Source organism: Hippocampus guttulatus, chromosome 2 (genome assembly GCF_054856545.1).
Source record: "Hippocampus guttulatus isolate MCC_2025c chromosome 2, RoL_Hgut_1.0, whole genome shotgun sequence".
Classification (NCBI taxonomy): Eukaryota; Metazoa; Chordata; class Actinopteri; order Syngnathiformes; family Syngnathidae; genus Hippocampus; species Hippocampus guttulatus.
In genome coordinates, this window is record NC_141262.1 from 12,400,142 (window position 1) to 12,417,216 (window position 17,075).

The 17,075-nt window shown below is 44.2% G+C and overlaps 1 protein-coding gene across 3 annotated transcripts; it reads left to right on the forward strand.

Annotated features, from left to right (window-relative positions):
- The first annotated feature begins 596 nt into the window (after positions 1-596).
- On the forward strand, positions 597-16,793 carry slc24a6a (solute carrier family 24 member 6a). Of its 3 annotated transcripts, none has more exons than XM_086137180.1 (17): positions 597-1,116; positions 1,262-1,366; positions 4,372-4,448; positions 4,540-4,614; positions 4,740-4,824; positions 8,067-8,170; positions 8,339-8,413; positions 9,589-9,614; positions 9,727-9,780; positions 9,934-10,070; positions 11,167-11,336; positions 13,198-13,453; positions 13,569-13,735; positions 14,707-14,821; positions 15,083-15,195; positions 15,839-15,904; positions 15,984-16,793. In XM_086137180.1, the coding sequence occupies exons 1-17, from the start codon at positions 1,008-1,010 to the stop codon at positions 16,092-16,094; spliced, it is 1,845 nt and encodes a 614-aa protein (XP_085993306.1). In that variant the 5' UTR covers positions 597-1,007; the 3' UTR covers positions 16,095-16,793. The 3 variants fall into 3 exon arrangements, with proteins under 3 accessions (XP_085993306.1, XP_085993313.1, XP_085993323.1); XM_086137187.1 differs by having other exon boundaries at positions 597-1,107; XM_086137197.1 differs by having other exon boundaries at positions 598-1,116; positions 11,167-11,255.
- The last annotated feature ends 282 nt before the right edge of the window (positions 16,794-17,075 follow it).

Consider the following 17,075-nt stretch of genomic DNA (forward strand, 5'->3'; position numbering starts at 1 on the left):
CCATATATATCCATCCATCCATTTTCTGATCCACTTATCCTCACATGGGTCGCAGGGGCTGCTTGAGCCTATCCCAGCCGTCTTCGGGCAGAAGGCGGGGGACACCCTGAGCCAGTTACCAGCCAGTTGCAGGGCACACAGAGACAAACAACCTGCCGTGCTCATGCTTAGGGACAATTTAGAGTGTTCAATCAGCCTCCCATGCATGTTTTTGGAATGTGGGAGATGTGCAAGAAAACAGGAGTACCCGGAGAAAACCCACACGATACCCGGGGAGGCTGTAGCTGGAATTGAACCCGGTACCTCTGCACTGTGAGATCTACACGTTAACCACTGGACCACCAAGCTGTCCCTTCTCTCTCTCTCTCTCTCGCTCTCGCTCTCGCTCTCGCTCTCGCTCGCTCTCACACGTACATTTAAGCAGCACTGCTCTGTTATCCTTTCATCTTTGCATTGAATGAAATGTACTGTATGTAACCATGACAGCCATATCACATAGGCTTTCTGGCTTTTGTGTGTGTGTTTTATAAATTCCTGAATTGATATTGTTTATTCAGGTCCCCAGCTCATAACTGAAACAGGATGTCGTCTGCTGCAAAGCTGCGAGTCAGAGGGCGTCCCCTGGTGGCGCGGTGTACAATCGCTCCACGAAACCGCCTCCTCGCGCTCCCCTTCTCCGCATTTGCGTACAATCCGATTTCGTTGTGACGTGAAACATGAGGATATGAGGATTCCTTGACGTTTTCGTGCACGAGCTGGTTGACGTTTCGACTGGGCGTGTTGACCCGGACTCCTTCCATCTGGGTCGGATGCTGAGATGCTGCTGACGGGCCGAGCCTCTTGACTCCCTGTCCGTTGGAGGAGAAAGGATCAACAAGAAAGACGATATCCTTAAATCTTTGGCAACAGACTGTGCTTTGTGCACGCGGAAGAGCAGCCCAGACACGTGTGAATGAACCGCGACATGTTGTGAGCTTCGAGGCCGGCGAGTGGTGTCGGCGGGCGAGATGAAGGCGCCGAGCAGACCGAGGCAGACGCTGCTCCTCCCCCGGCTCTGCGTCAGTGGACTCGGTTTGCTCGCAGCTGCCTGGGTGTTGCATCTTAATGGTATTCCAGGTGCTCTTTACAATTTCCTTGTATCAATTATACAATATTTCAGAAAATGTAGAAAAAGCAATATTTCTTCATTAAACGCATGCCCTGAGCAGGCAACGATCACATTTTATAAACGTGTGTTCACTATAGCTTCTCATCTTTGCAGAATCTCGTGGACACTCTGGGGTTGTTGATATCTTCTTATCCAAAAAGCAGGTCGCCATCGCGAAAGATGACAGCAATCAATCCTCACACCCTTCTTCTAAGTCTGGTAAGACGTTCTCTCCTGTGTTGTTAAATGGCACGAAGAAGATATGAGGGGTGTTTCCATCATTTAGCTCTTAGAACAGCGGTTCTCCAACTTTTTACACCAAGTACTACATCAGAAAAATATTTTGTCTCTCTAATAGTACCATAATAATGATCAACATTAACATACAGTAGTAGGCATAAGTGTGAATAAAAAATGATGCAGTGGTTTATCTATCTATCTATCTATCTACTACCTACAAAAAGTTAGGGATATTTGGCTTTTCAGGTGAAATTTCAGGACGCGCCTGAAATGCATTCGAACCTTTACAGGTGAAATTAAAGGTCAAATGTGAAGTATGCAGTATTTATAAAATCCCAAGTGAAAAATACTTTGGAATACTTTGAATCAAATGTTTTCATAAACAACAGCCAAAGATATTCATTGATAAGCACACCTACCTTTTTTGGATAGCCGGTTGAGAAAACAGAGGTCTTTGAAGTGCTTGTAACAAAGAATGCTCGTCAACAATTTCAATCGCTTTGTGAGAACGAAACCGAGCGTTCCAATTTTGTGGTCCATTTACGTGCCCTATTCTTTTCTTGTCGCCACTCAAACAACTGTTTGGCTGAAGGTGAACAGTGCATTGCTAATCAGCGCTGAGGCATTTCGCCAAATAACTCGATAACACCGTCGAAGAGCAGTTAACGGGACAAACCAACAATGCATTACAATGTCTGACTGGCGACTGCATTCTGCAAATGACGTCACTCGCCGAAGATTGCCGAACAAAAGCATTTTCCTTGTTAAGCGCATTGCTATGGCTCTAACTCTGAACTTGGGTGGGTTGCTTTAAAAAAAAAGGATGGACTAAGTATTACTCAAAAGATGGTTGGCCTAGTGGACTTCACGAGTGACTTGTAATGCAACTTTCTCAAAGCTTTTGACTGCACGTGTCCAACTGTTAAATGTTTCAGTTCTTTTTGCACAAGTTGCTGTTCTCGGGCAAAATTTACAACAGGTGTTTGCCCCTTGAATAAACCAATAAATGTCCTGGTTCAATTAGAGCTTGTATTTAAACGGTCGTCCTCATCATGCTATTCACATTTTGACATCATGAGACCAAGACGACATCTAATGATGGATCAACAGTACCTTGCCATCGTGATGCTTCAAACCAGACGTTCTCAGATGGAAGTTGCCACTGAGCTCAGAGTGTCACACAGCGTGTCATCAGATGGTTGCAACTGCCCGACACTTTGTGACAAGCCTATCCTACCTGAATAACATTATTAATGTTGTGAACAATACGGCCCAATTTCATCTTCATGGACGACAATTCTCCAGCTCATCGAGGTCACTTCACCAGGGAGTGGCTGTTGGAGACTGGTGTACCTCAAATGAGACGGCCTGCACTTTCTCCAAACTTGAATCCCTCCCTACAACCTGTGGGATCATGTGAGCCACCGTGTCGAGGCTCGAAACTCTGCACCCCACAATCTCAATGACCTGAGGGCTGCGAGTCAAAAAGAGTGGGAAGTCATGCCTCAGCAGACAATTCGTCGACTTGTGAATAGCATGAGACGTCGTTGTCAGGCTGTAATTGATGCTCAAGGGCACATGACGAGTTGTTGAGAACGTTGACATTTTTTGTGGTGGTGTACCCACCATTGTTACGTTTTGTTTGAATGAATTGTTTGAGACAAGGAAATCACCAGTACATCGTTCAACTTAAATGTCCTACTTTCATGATATCATATCACTTTTTACATTTCCCACAAATTTCACTTGAAATATCCCTAACTTGTGAGTAGTGTGTGATTTATAAGATAAGATAAGATAAGAAAACCTTTATTAGTCTCGCAATGGAGAAATTCCCAATTCACAGCAGCAAAGTTATGAAAGGAAGAAGTAGAACAACAAAATATAGGAGCTGCTGGAAAGGCAGCCACTCTCGCGGCGCCATTTTGAAGTCAAAATAACACAACACAACACATAGGACACAAACAGTCGTGCATGATTTAGAGAGGGTTTTTTTGCCTACTGTGAGAGGGAGAGCTCATATACAGCACTACATTTTGAAAATTATTGTCTGTGAACAATACAAGAGAATATTTCTTCGCAGCGCCTCGTGATTCATATCTGGATTTTAATATTCAGAGCACTGAATGACGAGGTCACGCACAAATAATCTTTTATAATATCTCACTGTGTGCATTGTGTCTTGGCAAATCATGTGCCCACCACAGAGTGTGCTGGGTACCACAACAATCATGGGGCATATTAACTGCACATCAAAACATTGAGGCTCACATACTGTATGTAGCCTTTGAGGGCTGCGGTTGCTAAGAAACTGAAGGATGGTTCTGTGGTTGGAATCGGTGTTGAATCAAAGTGCCAGTAACCTGCTGACGACTGCCCCTCTTCATCAGTAGCTCTCTCATCACTTAAACATGTTCTCCTGTAGTGGGGCCAATTTTGAGATACTGGAAGTGCTGAGAGGAGCTGCGCAAGGTAATCACAGAGAATATGCTGTACAGTACTTGTAACTCAAGACATTTATCTTTGAACAAAATGCATCTTTTGAGCACAGAATGGCTCCTTTGTCCAACATCGAATCTCTCACACTCGTGTTTACTGTCTGACCTTTCAGGGAATGACACTGGGGAAGTTCAGCTCTGCGGCCTTTGGAAGTGAGCAACATAATTGAGAAAAGTCTCAAAGATGGCAGAAGTGATAGTGGAGAGTCACAAGAAAAAAAATGGCAGGAAACTAATTTGGGGTGCAAGGAAAGCGGCTTCGTCACACACTGAGCAAATTTTCCCCCAAAGAGGCTTTTGTCAGTCCCTCTTTGTACAGTTGCAGGGTTTGTAAAGTGTTTGGTGAACTGGTGAGAAAGTTGCTGCAAAAAAACAGGTTTAAACTAGAATTGTCCGATTTTCTGTCTGATGTTGGAAACCTGAATAACTGAATTATCAATGCTTTGGTTAATAGTCCGCTGTTTGTTGTTGTTATCTCCTATTCAGCCATCAGCGAGTTTCCCGAAGACATTTTTACACTGGAGCAGCGGAGACAGGGAGCAGTTGTCCTTCATGTGCTCTGTGTGAGTAAACAGCTTGCTGAGATGAACGCTTGAAGAATCTCGTGACGTTTCTTCAAAAAAAATCACATGAGGACCTCTCTGATCTTTGCAGGCTATCTACATGTTTCACGCGCTAGCCATCGTGTGTGATGTTTATTTTGTGCCATCACTGGAAAAAGTCTCAGAGGTGTGAGAGGATTTATATTGTGACGTGTTTTGTAATTCAGAATGGACTTTGCTTCTTCATTTTGAAAAGCAAACCCCCCCCCCCAAATATTCCCCCTTTAATGAACCTCCTTTGCTGTAATGTAGAATCTGCAACTCAGCCAGGATGTGGCCGGGGCAACATTCATGGCCGCCGGGAGCTCTGCCCCTGAGCTCTTCACCTCTTTGATTGGTCAGTACTAAACTCATTTTGTCTATTAGTCACTCTGGAGTTAACACAATCATACTCTTATCAGCAAATTGCGAGCAATCATCAGCATCTTCACCCGATTGGGACTGATAGTTGTCTAGTGAGTCATTGATGGGGCTGACTTTTATCGTTTCCCGCATGGATATTCATCGGAGATGTGAGTGTTTTATGTCTTTTTCTCATACTAATCTGGGATAGAGTTCAGCTTTCCTTGCAGTCAGAACATAAGCAGAGAAGCTGCTGAGTCGAAAAGGGATGGATTGTACACCTGCTCAATTTGGCCCACACTGAAAACATGATGAAAAGACGTCGACACAAACCCAAAATCTGTGTTCGCTCTTCATCTTGACAGTAAGTCCTAAATCTACTCGAATGGATGAGTAACTGTACTTTTTATTCGAAAAACACGTCATAGTCTAGGGCGGCCCGGTAGTCCAGTGGTTAGCACGTCGGCTTCACAGTGCAGAGGTACCGGGTTCGATTCCAGCTCCGGCCTCCCTGTGTGGAGTTTGCATGTTCTCCCCGGGCCTGCGTGGGTTTTCTCCGGGTGCTCCGGTTTCCTCCCACATTCCAAAAACATGCATGGCAGGTTGATTGGACGCTCTAAATTGTCCCTAGGTGTGAGTGTGGGCGTGGATGGTTGTTCGTCTCTGTGTGCCCTGCGATTGGCTGGCAACTGATTCAGGGTGTCCCCCGCCTACTGCCCGAAGACGGCTGGGATAGGCTCCAGCAACCCCCGCGACCCTAGTGAGGATCAAGCGGTTCGGAAAATGGATGGATGGATGGACGTCATAGTCCAAAAAAAAATGAAAAATCCAATCCAGCATAATGCTAAACGTAGTGCACTTACACAGCACTTTCTTTTTTTTCTTCTTTCTTCTTTCTTCCCACAATCTTGCTGCTGTAGACTGTAAATTTCCCCAGTGTGGGACAAATAAAGGATATCTTATCTTATCTTATCTTATCTACACCCTACATTGTCCAAAGCCTCATATTTACGCCAGCATGTTGAAGCAGCGGTGCGTCATCCTACAGAATGGTTTTCCTTTATAATTGAAAATAACTTACTGAAAATTCCAGCATCCCGCACCGTTGTTTTCTGACCAACGGCAGAATCCCGGGAGTTTTTTTTTTTTTTTTTTTACCTTCGGTCCTGTCTAAAATCCATCCTGCTGTGTTATACGAGCCTCATACTAGCTCGCACGAAGCTAACCTATCGTCGACGGTCCAGTGTCCAAGTATCCAAACTCCCTTTGTATGCTGTTGTGACGGCATGAGAGGCCAAAAGCAAAGTAACAAAGACGTTAATCCACTGCCGAACTGGGCTTTATTGACCGACCGCTTAACAGTTAAATGTAATGCTCATTCGCCGGCCAAATATTCCCATACACACACAAACGTTGTTGCGCAATCACGCACGTGCACTTCACATATACAGCAGTACATACGTTACATTGAGACATGAGTGCCAGTCAAACATTCCTCGGTGACAGTACACATGCAATATTTGCTATTACCTGTTCTGACTCAAATCCGAATATTCTGATTCAGTGTTCATTTTTAACGGCCAATTCATCACTCAGTACTTCACGCACACCGACACATACACACTATCAAAAACTAAAATGGAAGCATGAGGAAATAATTACATTCCAGAGTGAAATATGAGAAAAAAATATACAACGCTGACCCGATAAGAAGATAAACCTCATGGTTTCAAAAAGGTCACACACAAGCAAAATAAGAAATAAGAAAAATGCTGTCTTGGATTTGACAAACATGGATGGGGGTTGTGGGTGCACAAAGACTAACCGAAGAAAATTTTACTGAATTGGAGTGAAGAAATTAGTCATTTCTTGCTTTGAGGGTGGTGCTCAGAACCGGTCTGATTTGATTCAAGCAGTAAAAATAATGCAGCGTTTTTCCACACATAATGCCTTTCCATTTTCCCACATCACAATTGATCCCGGGGGGTTCTGCTCATTGTGGAAATAAACCCCAGAGAAGCAGTTCCAGAACTGCTTCACTGCTTCCCACATTTCAGACAAGCGAATACTTTTTAAGACACCAATTTTGATTGTTGTTGAAGACACTCTTGTGTTCCCAATGATATTCGTTGAAAACATGACGCACATGTCTCTTTTTGAATGATAAGTTGTGACCTCAGGTTCCATACCTGTCAACTTTTCGGAGCGCCAACCTGTATAAACTACCAAAAAAATCCTTATAAAGAGCAAAAAATCCTTATAACATACCAAAGCATTTTATATGTCAAAATAATGGCAGAAAAAACCCCACGAAATGTTCAATGATATTTATTGTAGATCTCCATAATACAATGTCTAATCATCATTCTACTTAGTGGCATTACTGTGTTCAGAGTTGTATTCCTGCGTTACTTTTTTCACCAACTCCAAATCATTTGGAGTTGGTGAAAAAAAACCCCCGGACATTTTCCGAATCCGTATGATTTGTGCGATACGGCCATATACGTAAGATTCACCACAAAATCCGTATGAACTATGGCTAAACCAGTGGTGGGCAAACTACGGCCCGCGGGCCGAATCCGGCCCGTTGGTCTTTTTAATCCGGCCCGCCGAAGGTTGGTCCACAATTAAGGTTCGATGTGAATGATTGCATTCATTTCAATTGGACTTGTAATGACAGGCATTTCACCGCCAGGTGGCGCATTGACTTGAAGTTGCAGAACACGGGGGGGGGCGGGGCAATCTTTTCGACCACCTAGTACCTCTGTATCGCTCTAGTTCTACTGGTCTGATCACAACCCATCTGCAGCGATGCACAGGCTAAAATAGGTCATCAACAACACTTTTGTCATTTAAAAAAAGTATATTAATACCGTACTTTCATGCTTTTGTTCTGTTGATGTTTGATATGGACTGTCAACAAATGCAGTTTTTTTTTTAATGTACCATAGCTCGTGCTCACCTGGCCCTTCTGTCAAATTTTAAAAGTCAATGCGGCCCCCGAGCCAAAAAGTTTGCCCACCCCTGGGCTAAACCGTATGAGTTGACAGGTATGAGGTTCTCTGGCACTGCTTGTAAAAACACTTAAGTGACTTGATGTAACACTCTCGAGCTGCAGGAGTACGACTGCATTTGTGACTATATGTGAAGAATGAGACAATGTGAAAAATCAGACATTCACATCATGCTACTTTCAGTTTGGAAATAGTGATTTCATCACTGCCAATGTGTTTTCAGGAGTGTTTATCACAAAAGGGGATGTTGGTGTGGGAACGATCGTGGGTTCGGCGGTCTTTAACATCCTGGTCATCATTGGTATCTGTGGCATCTTCGCAGGACAGGTCTTACAAACACACACACACACTCTCACTCACACACACACACACACACACACACACACACACACACACACACACAGACCAATGTGACCTCAATGGTCTGAGACCATTAAGGTCAAATTTGCTGGATCTGAGAAATAAATGTCAGATGTGTGGGTCTTCTCTCTTCAGCCAATCTGTCTGAGCTGGTGGCCTTTGTTTCGCGATGCTGTCTTCTACATCTTGTCCATCATTGTGCTGATTGTGGTGAGACACACTGCTCAGAAACCTCAGTTAATGTTTTCATCTTAACGGAGTACTTGTTCACTTAGACCAGGAGTGCCCAACCAGTCGATCGCAGTCTACTTATAGTCTGCGGACTGGTCCCAAATTGACTGCCACAGGTGTCACAAGAAATGAAAAGAAAAAAAAAAGATTTGAGTGTGTGTGTGTGTGTGTTATTAAGATTCTTTTTTCATTTTTGTTTTAAGTGTCCACTGCGCCCTCAGCATCCCATCAAATTTAAGGTCACAAAAAAAAGTATAAAAATAAAAAAACGTCACCTTTAACCTCCGGTGACGCATGACCTTCATCACAGGAAGTTGTTAGTGCACAGTTGTCAAAGTCAAGATCTGGCCCGCCACATCATTTTATGTGGCGCGCGAAAGCAAATCAAGCATGACAAGCCGATGATTGCTTAAGTCTGAACCAAAATTCCAAATTGTCATATTTAATCCACAATAACAGTCATTATTCTTGACTTCTGATTTTAAAACTAGTTATTCATCAATTTGTTTTACGCTGTTTATGTAATATGTGGAGGGGATTAAACATTTTTATGGTTTCCCAAAATTCATAATGGCCCTCCAAGGGAAACCGTAACTACAATGTGGCCCGTGACAAAAATGAGTTTGACACCTCTGTGTTAGCGGTCAGCCATCTAACACTGGAGCCAGCGATCAGCGCTGTCGAGATGAATCATTTTTTTGTTTTTTGCCATTCAAAGTTTGTTTGATCTGCAATTCACCTCTGGCATTGGCAAAGAATTGGAATCTGGAGCACCAGCAGCAGCCTTTTAAAACTTTAGATTCAAGTTGCAATGGTGATGTTTCTGCACTGTGTCCCTGGCTCTCTGTATCAGGTCTCCCACTAAGGTAGGCAGTGATTTCCTTTTTACAGATTTGGCCTTTTCTTGTATCTAGTTTATTTTTGGTTTCGTTCACGTTATTATAACTGTGTGCCTTCGGGTTTGTGTATGCATATGCGTGCACCTGTGGAAACGGGTCGATCGCAGCAAGTTGCCTGCTTGAAAAGTAGGTCTTCGGTCAAAAAAGGTTGGGCACCCCTGACCTAGACAAGATAATTCAGATTTTTACATTTGAAACTGCAAATTATCAGCAACTTTTTATTTATGTATTTCTTTTTTTTTTGTGAACTTGCAGGTGATCTATGATGAAAAAGTGCAGTGGTAGGACATAAGATCAATTATTACATTATATCACATCCACATGCTAATTTGAGTATTTCTAAATGTGTGTGTGTGTGTGTGTATGTGTGTATGCATGCATGTGTATCTGCAGGTGGGAGACCGTAATACTGATCTCCATGTATGGAATATACATAATCATTATGAAGTGAGTCTAATCTCCTTAATTTCCTTCTTAACCCGGTGGATTTAACCCGGTTAATATGAAACCTCCATGCCATCTAAAGCAGTGTGTGTGTGTGTGTGTGTGTGCGTGCGTGCGTGCGTGCGTGTGCGCGCGCGCGCGCGTGTGCGTGTGTAGATTCAATAGCTATCTGTGCAGCCTGGCAGAGAGATGCTGCAGCAAGGCAGGTCAGCCGTGTTTGAGCGGTCTGCGACGTGCAACGGCCGTGGGGAATGCCGGCGACTGTGATGCGGACAACGTGCCGTTGAAGTCAGGTACGTGCGCCCGATTGCAAGCATATTAGCTTATCCGGTGACACAATTGAGGCTGCCCCCATGGAGGTTTTAGTCGACTGAAATAGAACTGGACCACAGGGTACCAGCCCATGGGACGTTTTGCTACTGGGTCGCACAGAGACTGAAGAAAAAGTATTTCTTTGCTCATGAGACTGTGAAAGAAGTTTTATTTTTTTAAATCAGGTGCATGGTAGAGCTGTGTGATACCTAAGATTTTGGTATTGATCGATACTGGAGCCAGTGCCGCTCAATAACCGATACTTAGGACCTTTATGTTCCGAAAATATGACAGTATTATGTCATTTTGTACGATTAAATCACATTTTTTATTCAAATAAAACTTTCTTTTGGACTTCTTAATCATGGTGTCATACAATATCCTCAATGAAAACATACCTGCACTGTTGTTTAGGGCCACACATGGTAAATTCTTGATATCCTTAGTCCCTGTTTATTTTGGGCACTCAAAGAAACGTTCAGACGCCTTCTCCTCGCTTGTTTTGTTTTTATTCGATGTAATTGCACTGATTACCTCATTTACTTTGGTCTTGGTTTCCTTTCTGATGGCCTTGCAGTGCACTGCGGGTCAGAGAGCACGCAAGAAGGATAACTGCACACTCTGCTGGCAGATGGTGTACTTGCATTGAACCTCAAGCTATTCTCAGACTTAGCGTACACGTATATTATGTGCGATATTTAACAACTCCCAAAAGGTTAGGGATATTTGGCTTTCAGGTGAAATTTCAAGGCGAACCTTAAATGCATTCAAACCTTTACAGGTGAACTTAATGTGACCTTTTCTGAGGTTTTCACATACACATGTCCAACTGTTGAATGTTTCAGTACTTTTTGCATAAGAGCTCAAACGAGGAGCTCAACGACAAAATTCACAACAGGCGTTTGACCCTTGTATCGATGTCCTGGTTCGATTAGAGCTGGTGTTTAAACAGTCTTCTTCATCATGCCGTTCACATTTTGACATCATGAGACGAAAACCGACATCACCATAGAGTACTTTGTCTCTGATTTCTTAACTTAATTCCCGCCTCTACTTTCCGCCGACATCTTGACTCAGACTCGTGCGCTGTGGTCGGTCAGGACTCAGGGGTGATGATGGTGGATGAGCTGCTCAACCAGCACCCGCACCAGCTCACCTTCTCAGAGGCAAGCCTCCGCCTTCTCATCACCTCGCATTTCCCCCCCTACACCCGCTTGCGAATGGCGGGACGCACGGTCATCAACGAGGTACACCGCATGGCTTGCACCCTTTTCCTAACTCCCTGCTCTCAATCTCTGAGTGTGCTTGTGAACCATTTGAAACAGAGACGTGTTGGTTAGCAACCATCAGCCTCAACCCATTCGTTTGGGTTGCATTACTCATAATTACTAGACCCAACTTGGAAATGTATGAACATGTCAAATGGTATGATTTCTTTTTTTTTTCGTTCCTTGGTCGCGTCACACGTTTGTTGCTAGGCAGTATACATAGGGTTCAATTCTCAACGCCCAATAGACCAAGAAATGGTGGGGAAACGAAGAACTTGCAAGACCAGGAAATCAAACAGAAACACACACAAAAAAAGCACACTTAAGTGGCATGGGGGACAACTTGATACATACACTTCGATTATACAAAATACATATAAATTGTCACTCTGCAGTACATATAAAATACATCGTGGATAGAAAGAAGAGCAACTGTTCAATCTGATGAGGCACAAATAATGTAGTCGCCGCTGAGGTTAACCTATTTAAAACTCTAAATCTAGACAGAAAGTGCAATCCAACAAAATAGTTCAGTCAAGACTGGAACCGAAGCACTTTAAAAGGACGAGCACGGACGGAGACGCAGGGCAATTATTATGTGAATAAGGACGGAGGGACGATGACAGAAATGTACCCAGGTCGCGGATCGAAGACGAACAGGCAAAATAGCGTAAAGTGCCCATCTCTGCGAATTGCATTTGCTCCGTGACCACGCTCGTAACGCAGAATGTATGTTTCTCAAAGCATCTTTCCCATTTGAAATGAATAGAAATGCCATTACACAGCTCCAGTCCCCCACGGCCCAAAAACTACATTTTTTTTTAACTCATTCACTCCCAAAGACGTATTTAAACGTCTTTTCAGACTTGGTCCAGAATTGACTGGTACTGAATGAGTTAATATACGATAGTAGGAAATGGAACTCTAACATTGGAGCCTGCCTGCTTCATAAAGCACAGCAATAACATAATTAAATACATAGTGAAGAATGAAATATGTTGTGCATCATGAATAATTACTCATTGTGGTGTGTGTGACTTGGACACTGGCGCCATGCAGATGTCAATCAAGATAAGTTTCTCAACTACTGGAAAAGACTCATTACGATGCAGTAATAATTGCCATTTCTTTGCAGATGATAAAGAATATATCCCTGTGATGTATTTTTTATATTGTCTTTCTATATGTGTTGATGCATATGTGTTTAAAAGGTTAAACACAATGTTAGAACACACATTGCGTGCTAGCATCAAGCAAGCCGGCAAAGGCAAAGTTGTGGGGCTGTTGTAAATGCCCAACGTGTATTTCTGTTTTATGTTTCGTCTGACAATAAACTTGAACTGGAAGTGGCATGAAACAACTTGAAGCCTCATTTGGAAGAATGGCTTTTTTGTGAAGGGATTTGACTTCAGTGCCACCATACAGCACGCGCCAGTCAAATCAATCTTGTCTTGAAAAGAAATCAGAAGTGAGGCCACTCATAGCTCAAGCCACCACTGTATTTCCTCCCAAGGCTGATAAAGTAACTCAACTAACGCAAATAACTCATACAGTGGTCAGCTTTATCACACCCAAAAAAAACGGTCACAAATTCTCTTTACAATCTGATCCGTTTCTCTGCTCCCTTGCATGTATCCTCACCATTTCCCATATTTAATTTGCTCTACTGTGATGATGTGTGCACGTGGCTCACCTCTGCTTCTCTACTTGTCAGCTGTTTGATCCCAACACGAACTAACCCCGAGCGCTCCGCAGCTGCTCGGCTCGTTTGGTGCTCCACGCTCTTTCTCCTCGTACCTGGGTTTGACCCCCGCCCCCCCCCCCCCGCCCCTTCCCACAGAGGCAGAGACTGATCCGAGCTCAGGTCGGGGCCAAAGATGGCATCGCCTCAGCGGACGATGGATGCGGTGCCGGCGGGTCGTGGGGGAGAGAGAACGGGTCGGTTGCCGAGTCGGACTGTCAGCTTTTGGACGTGGGGAGAAGGGAGGCAAAGGAGGTTGGGGGCGCAGCTGCTCAGGCTAAAGAGGAGGAGGAAGAGGAAGAGCAGGAGGCGGAAGGGGATGAAAATTCTCCCTTCAAACCCTTCTTCATGCCAAGTGAGCACTTGATGGCTTTGTTGGTTGACTCCCAATATCTCGTCTGTGATGTAATTGATTGGATCTGTAATCATGCTTCTGGATGTGTGTGTAATGTGTGTGACTACGTTGTCAGATGGTTGGTGTGCGCGTGTGAAGTGGCTGCTCTCCTGGCCAGTGAGTCTCTTGCTTCACTGCACGGTGCCCGACTGCAACCTTCCACAGTGGGAACGCTGGTACTTGCTCACCTTCTTGACCTCCACACTCTGGATCGCCCTCTTCTCTTACCTCATGGTGTGGATGGTACGAAACACGCGCTTACGCACACACATGCAAATAACTCAACAAAGTTTTCAAAGCACGGTTGCCCATCTTGCGTGCCCCTTGGGACCTTTTTTTGACCGATCTTTCAGGTCCCACAGAAAATCATGATCGATAGGATGAACACGAACCTCTTTCACCCGGAAAAATAAATAAATTCTGTAATTTTCTGTTCTTAAGCAATTTGCAGTAGGTTTTGGGTTCACCAAAAACGCTGGTATCTGGGCAAAAAGCAGAGAACGCCAGCTTCTTTGTGAAAAGAAACATGTTGAGCAGAACAGTGAGTTTGACCAGATTTTTTTTTTTTTTTAATGAAACCTGAAATGATACAACAGCAAGACTGAGCAGGAAAGCACACAACTGAGCAGAAGTGTCAAATCCAGGTCCAGAAAGTAAAAACAATGCCACCGTTTGGCTTTAGTCACAGGTGCTTCGACTCAAAACCTCGTTAACTTGGTAGTTGCACAGGTGCTTCGACTCAAAACCTCGTTAACTTGGCAGTTGAGCACCTGTGGCTAAGGCCAAACTGGGACAGTTTTTTTACTTTCTGGACCTGGATTTGACAAGTCTGCGCGCCGTGACACTGACTAACAACTTGGCTCGAGTGTAGCTTCATTCCACGCTGGCATCGTGACGCACACTAAACTTGTCCGGGTTTCTCTCCCTCCTAATCGACGTGACGAGCTGAGATTCGCCTTCTAATCTTTAACTTCAACTCAGAAGCTGAGCTGATGTCAAATCCAAAGTGATTCAACCGTTGACAGCTCCTGGTATGACAGTTACGTTCAAGATTGAATTTCACAGACAAGCGGAGCGAGACCCTCTTCCTCGCTTACCTGTAGAAAAACGTGCTTGGCAAAAATATTTTGCCGTGGCATTCAAGTTGACGAATATAAATGGACTTAGCCCATTCCAGTTCTCTGTGTCTCAGTTGTATTTTCCTCTCTGTCCAGGTGACCATCATCAGCTACACACTTGGAATTCCAGACGTCATCATGGGTATTACCTTCCTGGCGGCCGGCACCAGCGTACCGGACTGCATGGCCAGCCTCATCGTCGCCCGACGAGGTGCGTGTCCGTGTCAACACAGCACGCTTTTTACACTCGGTGATACACCACCACCCATGATTTTTTTTTTTTTAAATAATCCAAAAACGTACAAAACATTTCACGTCGTTGTAACGTTTGCGTTTCCTCTGCAAACTCCAAATCAGGTCGAGGCCCGAATCTGATCCTTCCACCTTTCTTCAATTGCCTTGCGAAGCCTCGTCCATAGCTTTGTCAACGAAGGCCGTTGCTGTTCCCACTGTGGCGTTTTTTTTCTCGCAGGCTTGGGTGACATGGCCGTGTCCAACTCCATTGGCAGTAATATCTTTGATGTGTTGCTGGGCCTGGGCTTCCCCTGGGCACTGAGGACACTCATTGTCAGCTACGGCTCTGTGGTAAGCTTGCAAATTAAATCATGCTTATTCCTACCTGGGGGGGGGGGGGGGGGGGATATTCTTTAAAGTCTGATTATTGCTCAGCATTTCACTGCAGAAAGCAAGGCAGAACGGCATTCATAACTTGGGCATGTTGCAAAGTAGGTTGCTGCATACATCAATAATATCGCCACAGTCTAAATCTGGGAGCCAAAAGCATTAGCTCCGTTTCTATGTTTTAGCTGGATTTTCTCCTGGAAGTCTAACAAACAAAAATGAATTGGCGTTTACAAAATGTTCACAGTATCACGTTCAGCTCACGTTCGCCCAAAATGTTAATCAGGCACAACATTGCTTGGTGAACAAGTGACTCCACCCATAATGCTTCACAGATGGCGATGTAAATTGTTTACCTTCATTGCTTTTTCCTTCCATGATGTGCAGTTGATTGTTCTGTGCCTGTTGGTTAGTATAAGGGTGTTTCACCACATTTCTGTTATTATCTGTTAACTATTTACATGTTTACATGTGCAAACCATGCACAGACCAGATCGTGGCTGAATTTGGTGTGATCAATGCCTCATGTTAGTCATCACGTGAGCTTTACGACGCCACTTGGGCGTTTTTAGGGGCTGTTAATGACCCAATACTTTTGTTTCTTTAGGTGACTATCAACAGCAGGGGCCTGGTCTACTCGGTTATCCTGCTCTTGGCCTCAGTTACACTCACTGTGAGCACATCCGACTCAACAACGTTCGATCCACCTCAAGGACAGAAAATGACCGAATGCTTTTCTCTCCATGCTTCAGGTCCTGTCCGTCCATTTGAACCGCTGGAAGTTGGACCGCAGGCTGGGCCTTTGGCTCATGCTGCTCTACGCCATCTTCCTCTTCTGCTCCATCAGCTTCGAGAGGCTGTAGACTAGGACACACAAACACATAACATGCACACACACGCACGCTTTTGTCACTGGTATGAATTTCACGCCTCACGTCTAAGAGCTCCCTTAAATGGCTGTCACTCATTTCACGCTTTTCTACCTCGGGTACTCAAAGCGCGTTACACTTTTAACCTCATTCACCGAATTCAGCATCAGGAGCAACTGAGGGCTCAGTATCTTGCTCAAGGACACTTCGACATGGTCGAAAGCACCAACTTCTGGGTTGGGAAACGACCACTCTACCAATGAGCCATCCCGCTCCCTTTTGATAAACAGGTATTTTACATGGTTTTTGTACTGCCACTTCTGCACACCACCCACAGACGCTGAAAAAAAAAAGTTTGTATTCTACCTGCTGTGCTTGTACTGTGCAAAAATGTTCACGATTTCATCACTGCCACGCCTTTGTTGGAGATTACACGGCATGTAGTTGCTACTTGTTTAAATATCTTTTTTTTTTCTCTGCTTGGTTTTATCATGCCTTTGTGTGCTAGTCGTAAATGAGAGGCTGACCACGCACTACAGCGTGTACTAAGACGTGCGTGTTGGCTTGGTGTGCAGACTTTTTGTGCTTGGAAACTTGGAACTTGTTTTATTGTTTCTGATTGTCCATGCCGCGAGGATGTATTTGGCTGTGTTGTTGTCCGGTAAATTAAAATGCTGCATCATGTGAAAATGATCCCGCACTCTTCAATGCCTGCTGACTTCAGTTGCAAGATGGAATGCGACAGAGTGGTTTGAGTTATCTGAAAAAGTCCACTATTCATAGTGAGTCTTCATTACTTGTAAGGACTTTGACATCAAACCCAGAGTCAAGGACATTTAGTTGACTGAAATTTCACCCAAAAGGCCAAAAATGTTGTGATTAGTCTCCTATGCAGTAAAAAGTAGTCATGTGATTGAAATGAAACCAAATCTTAGCTGAACTGGGGCTTTCCCCCGTAGCCGAACCAGCCAATCA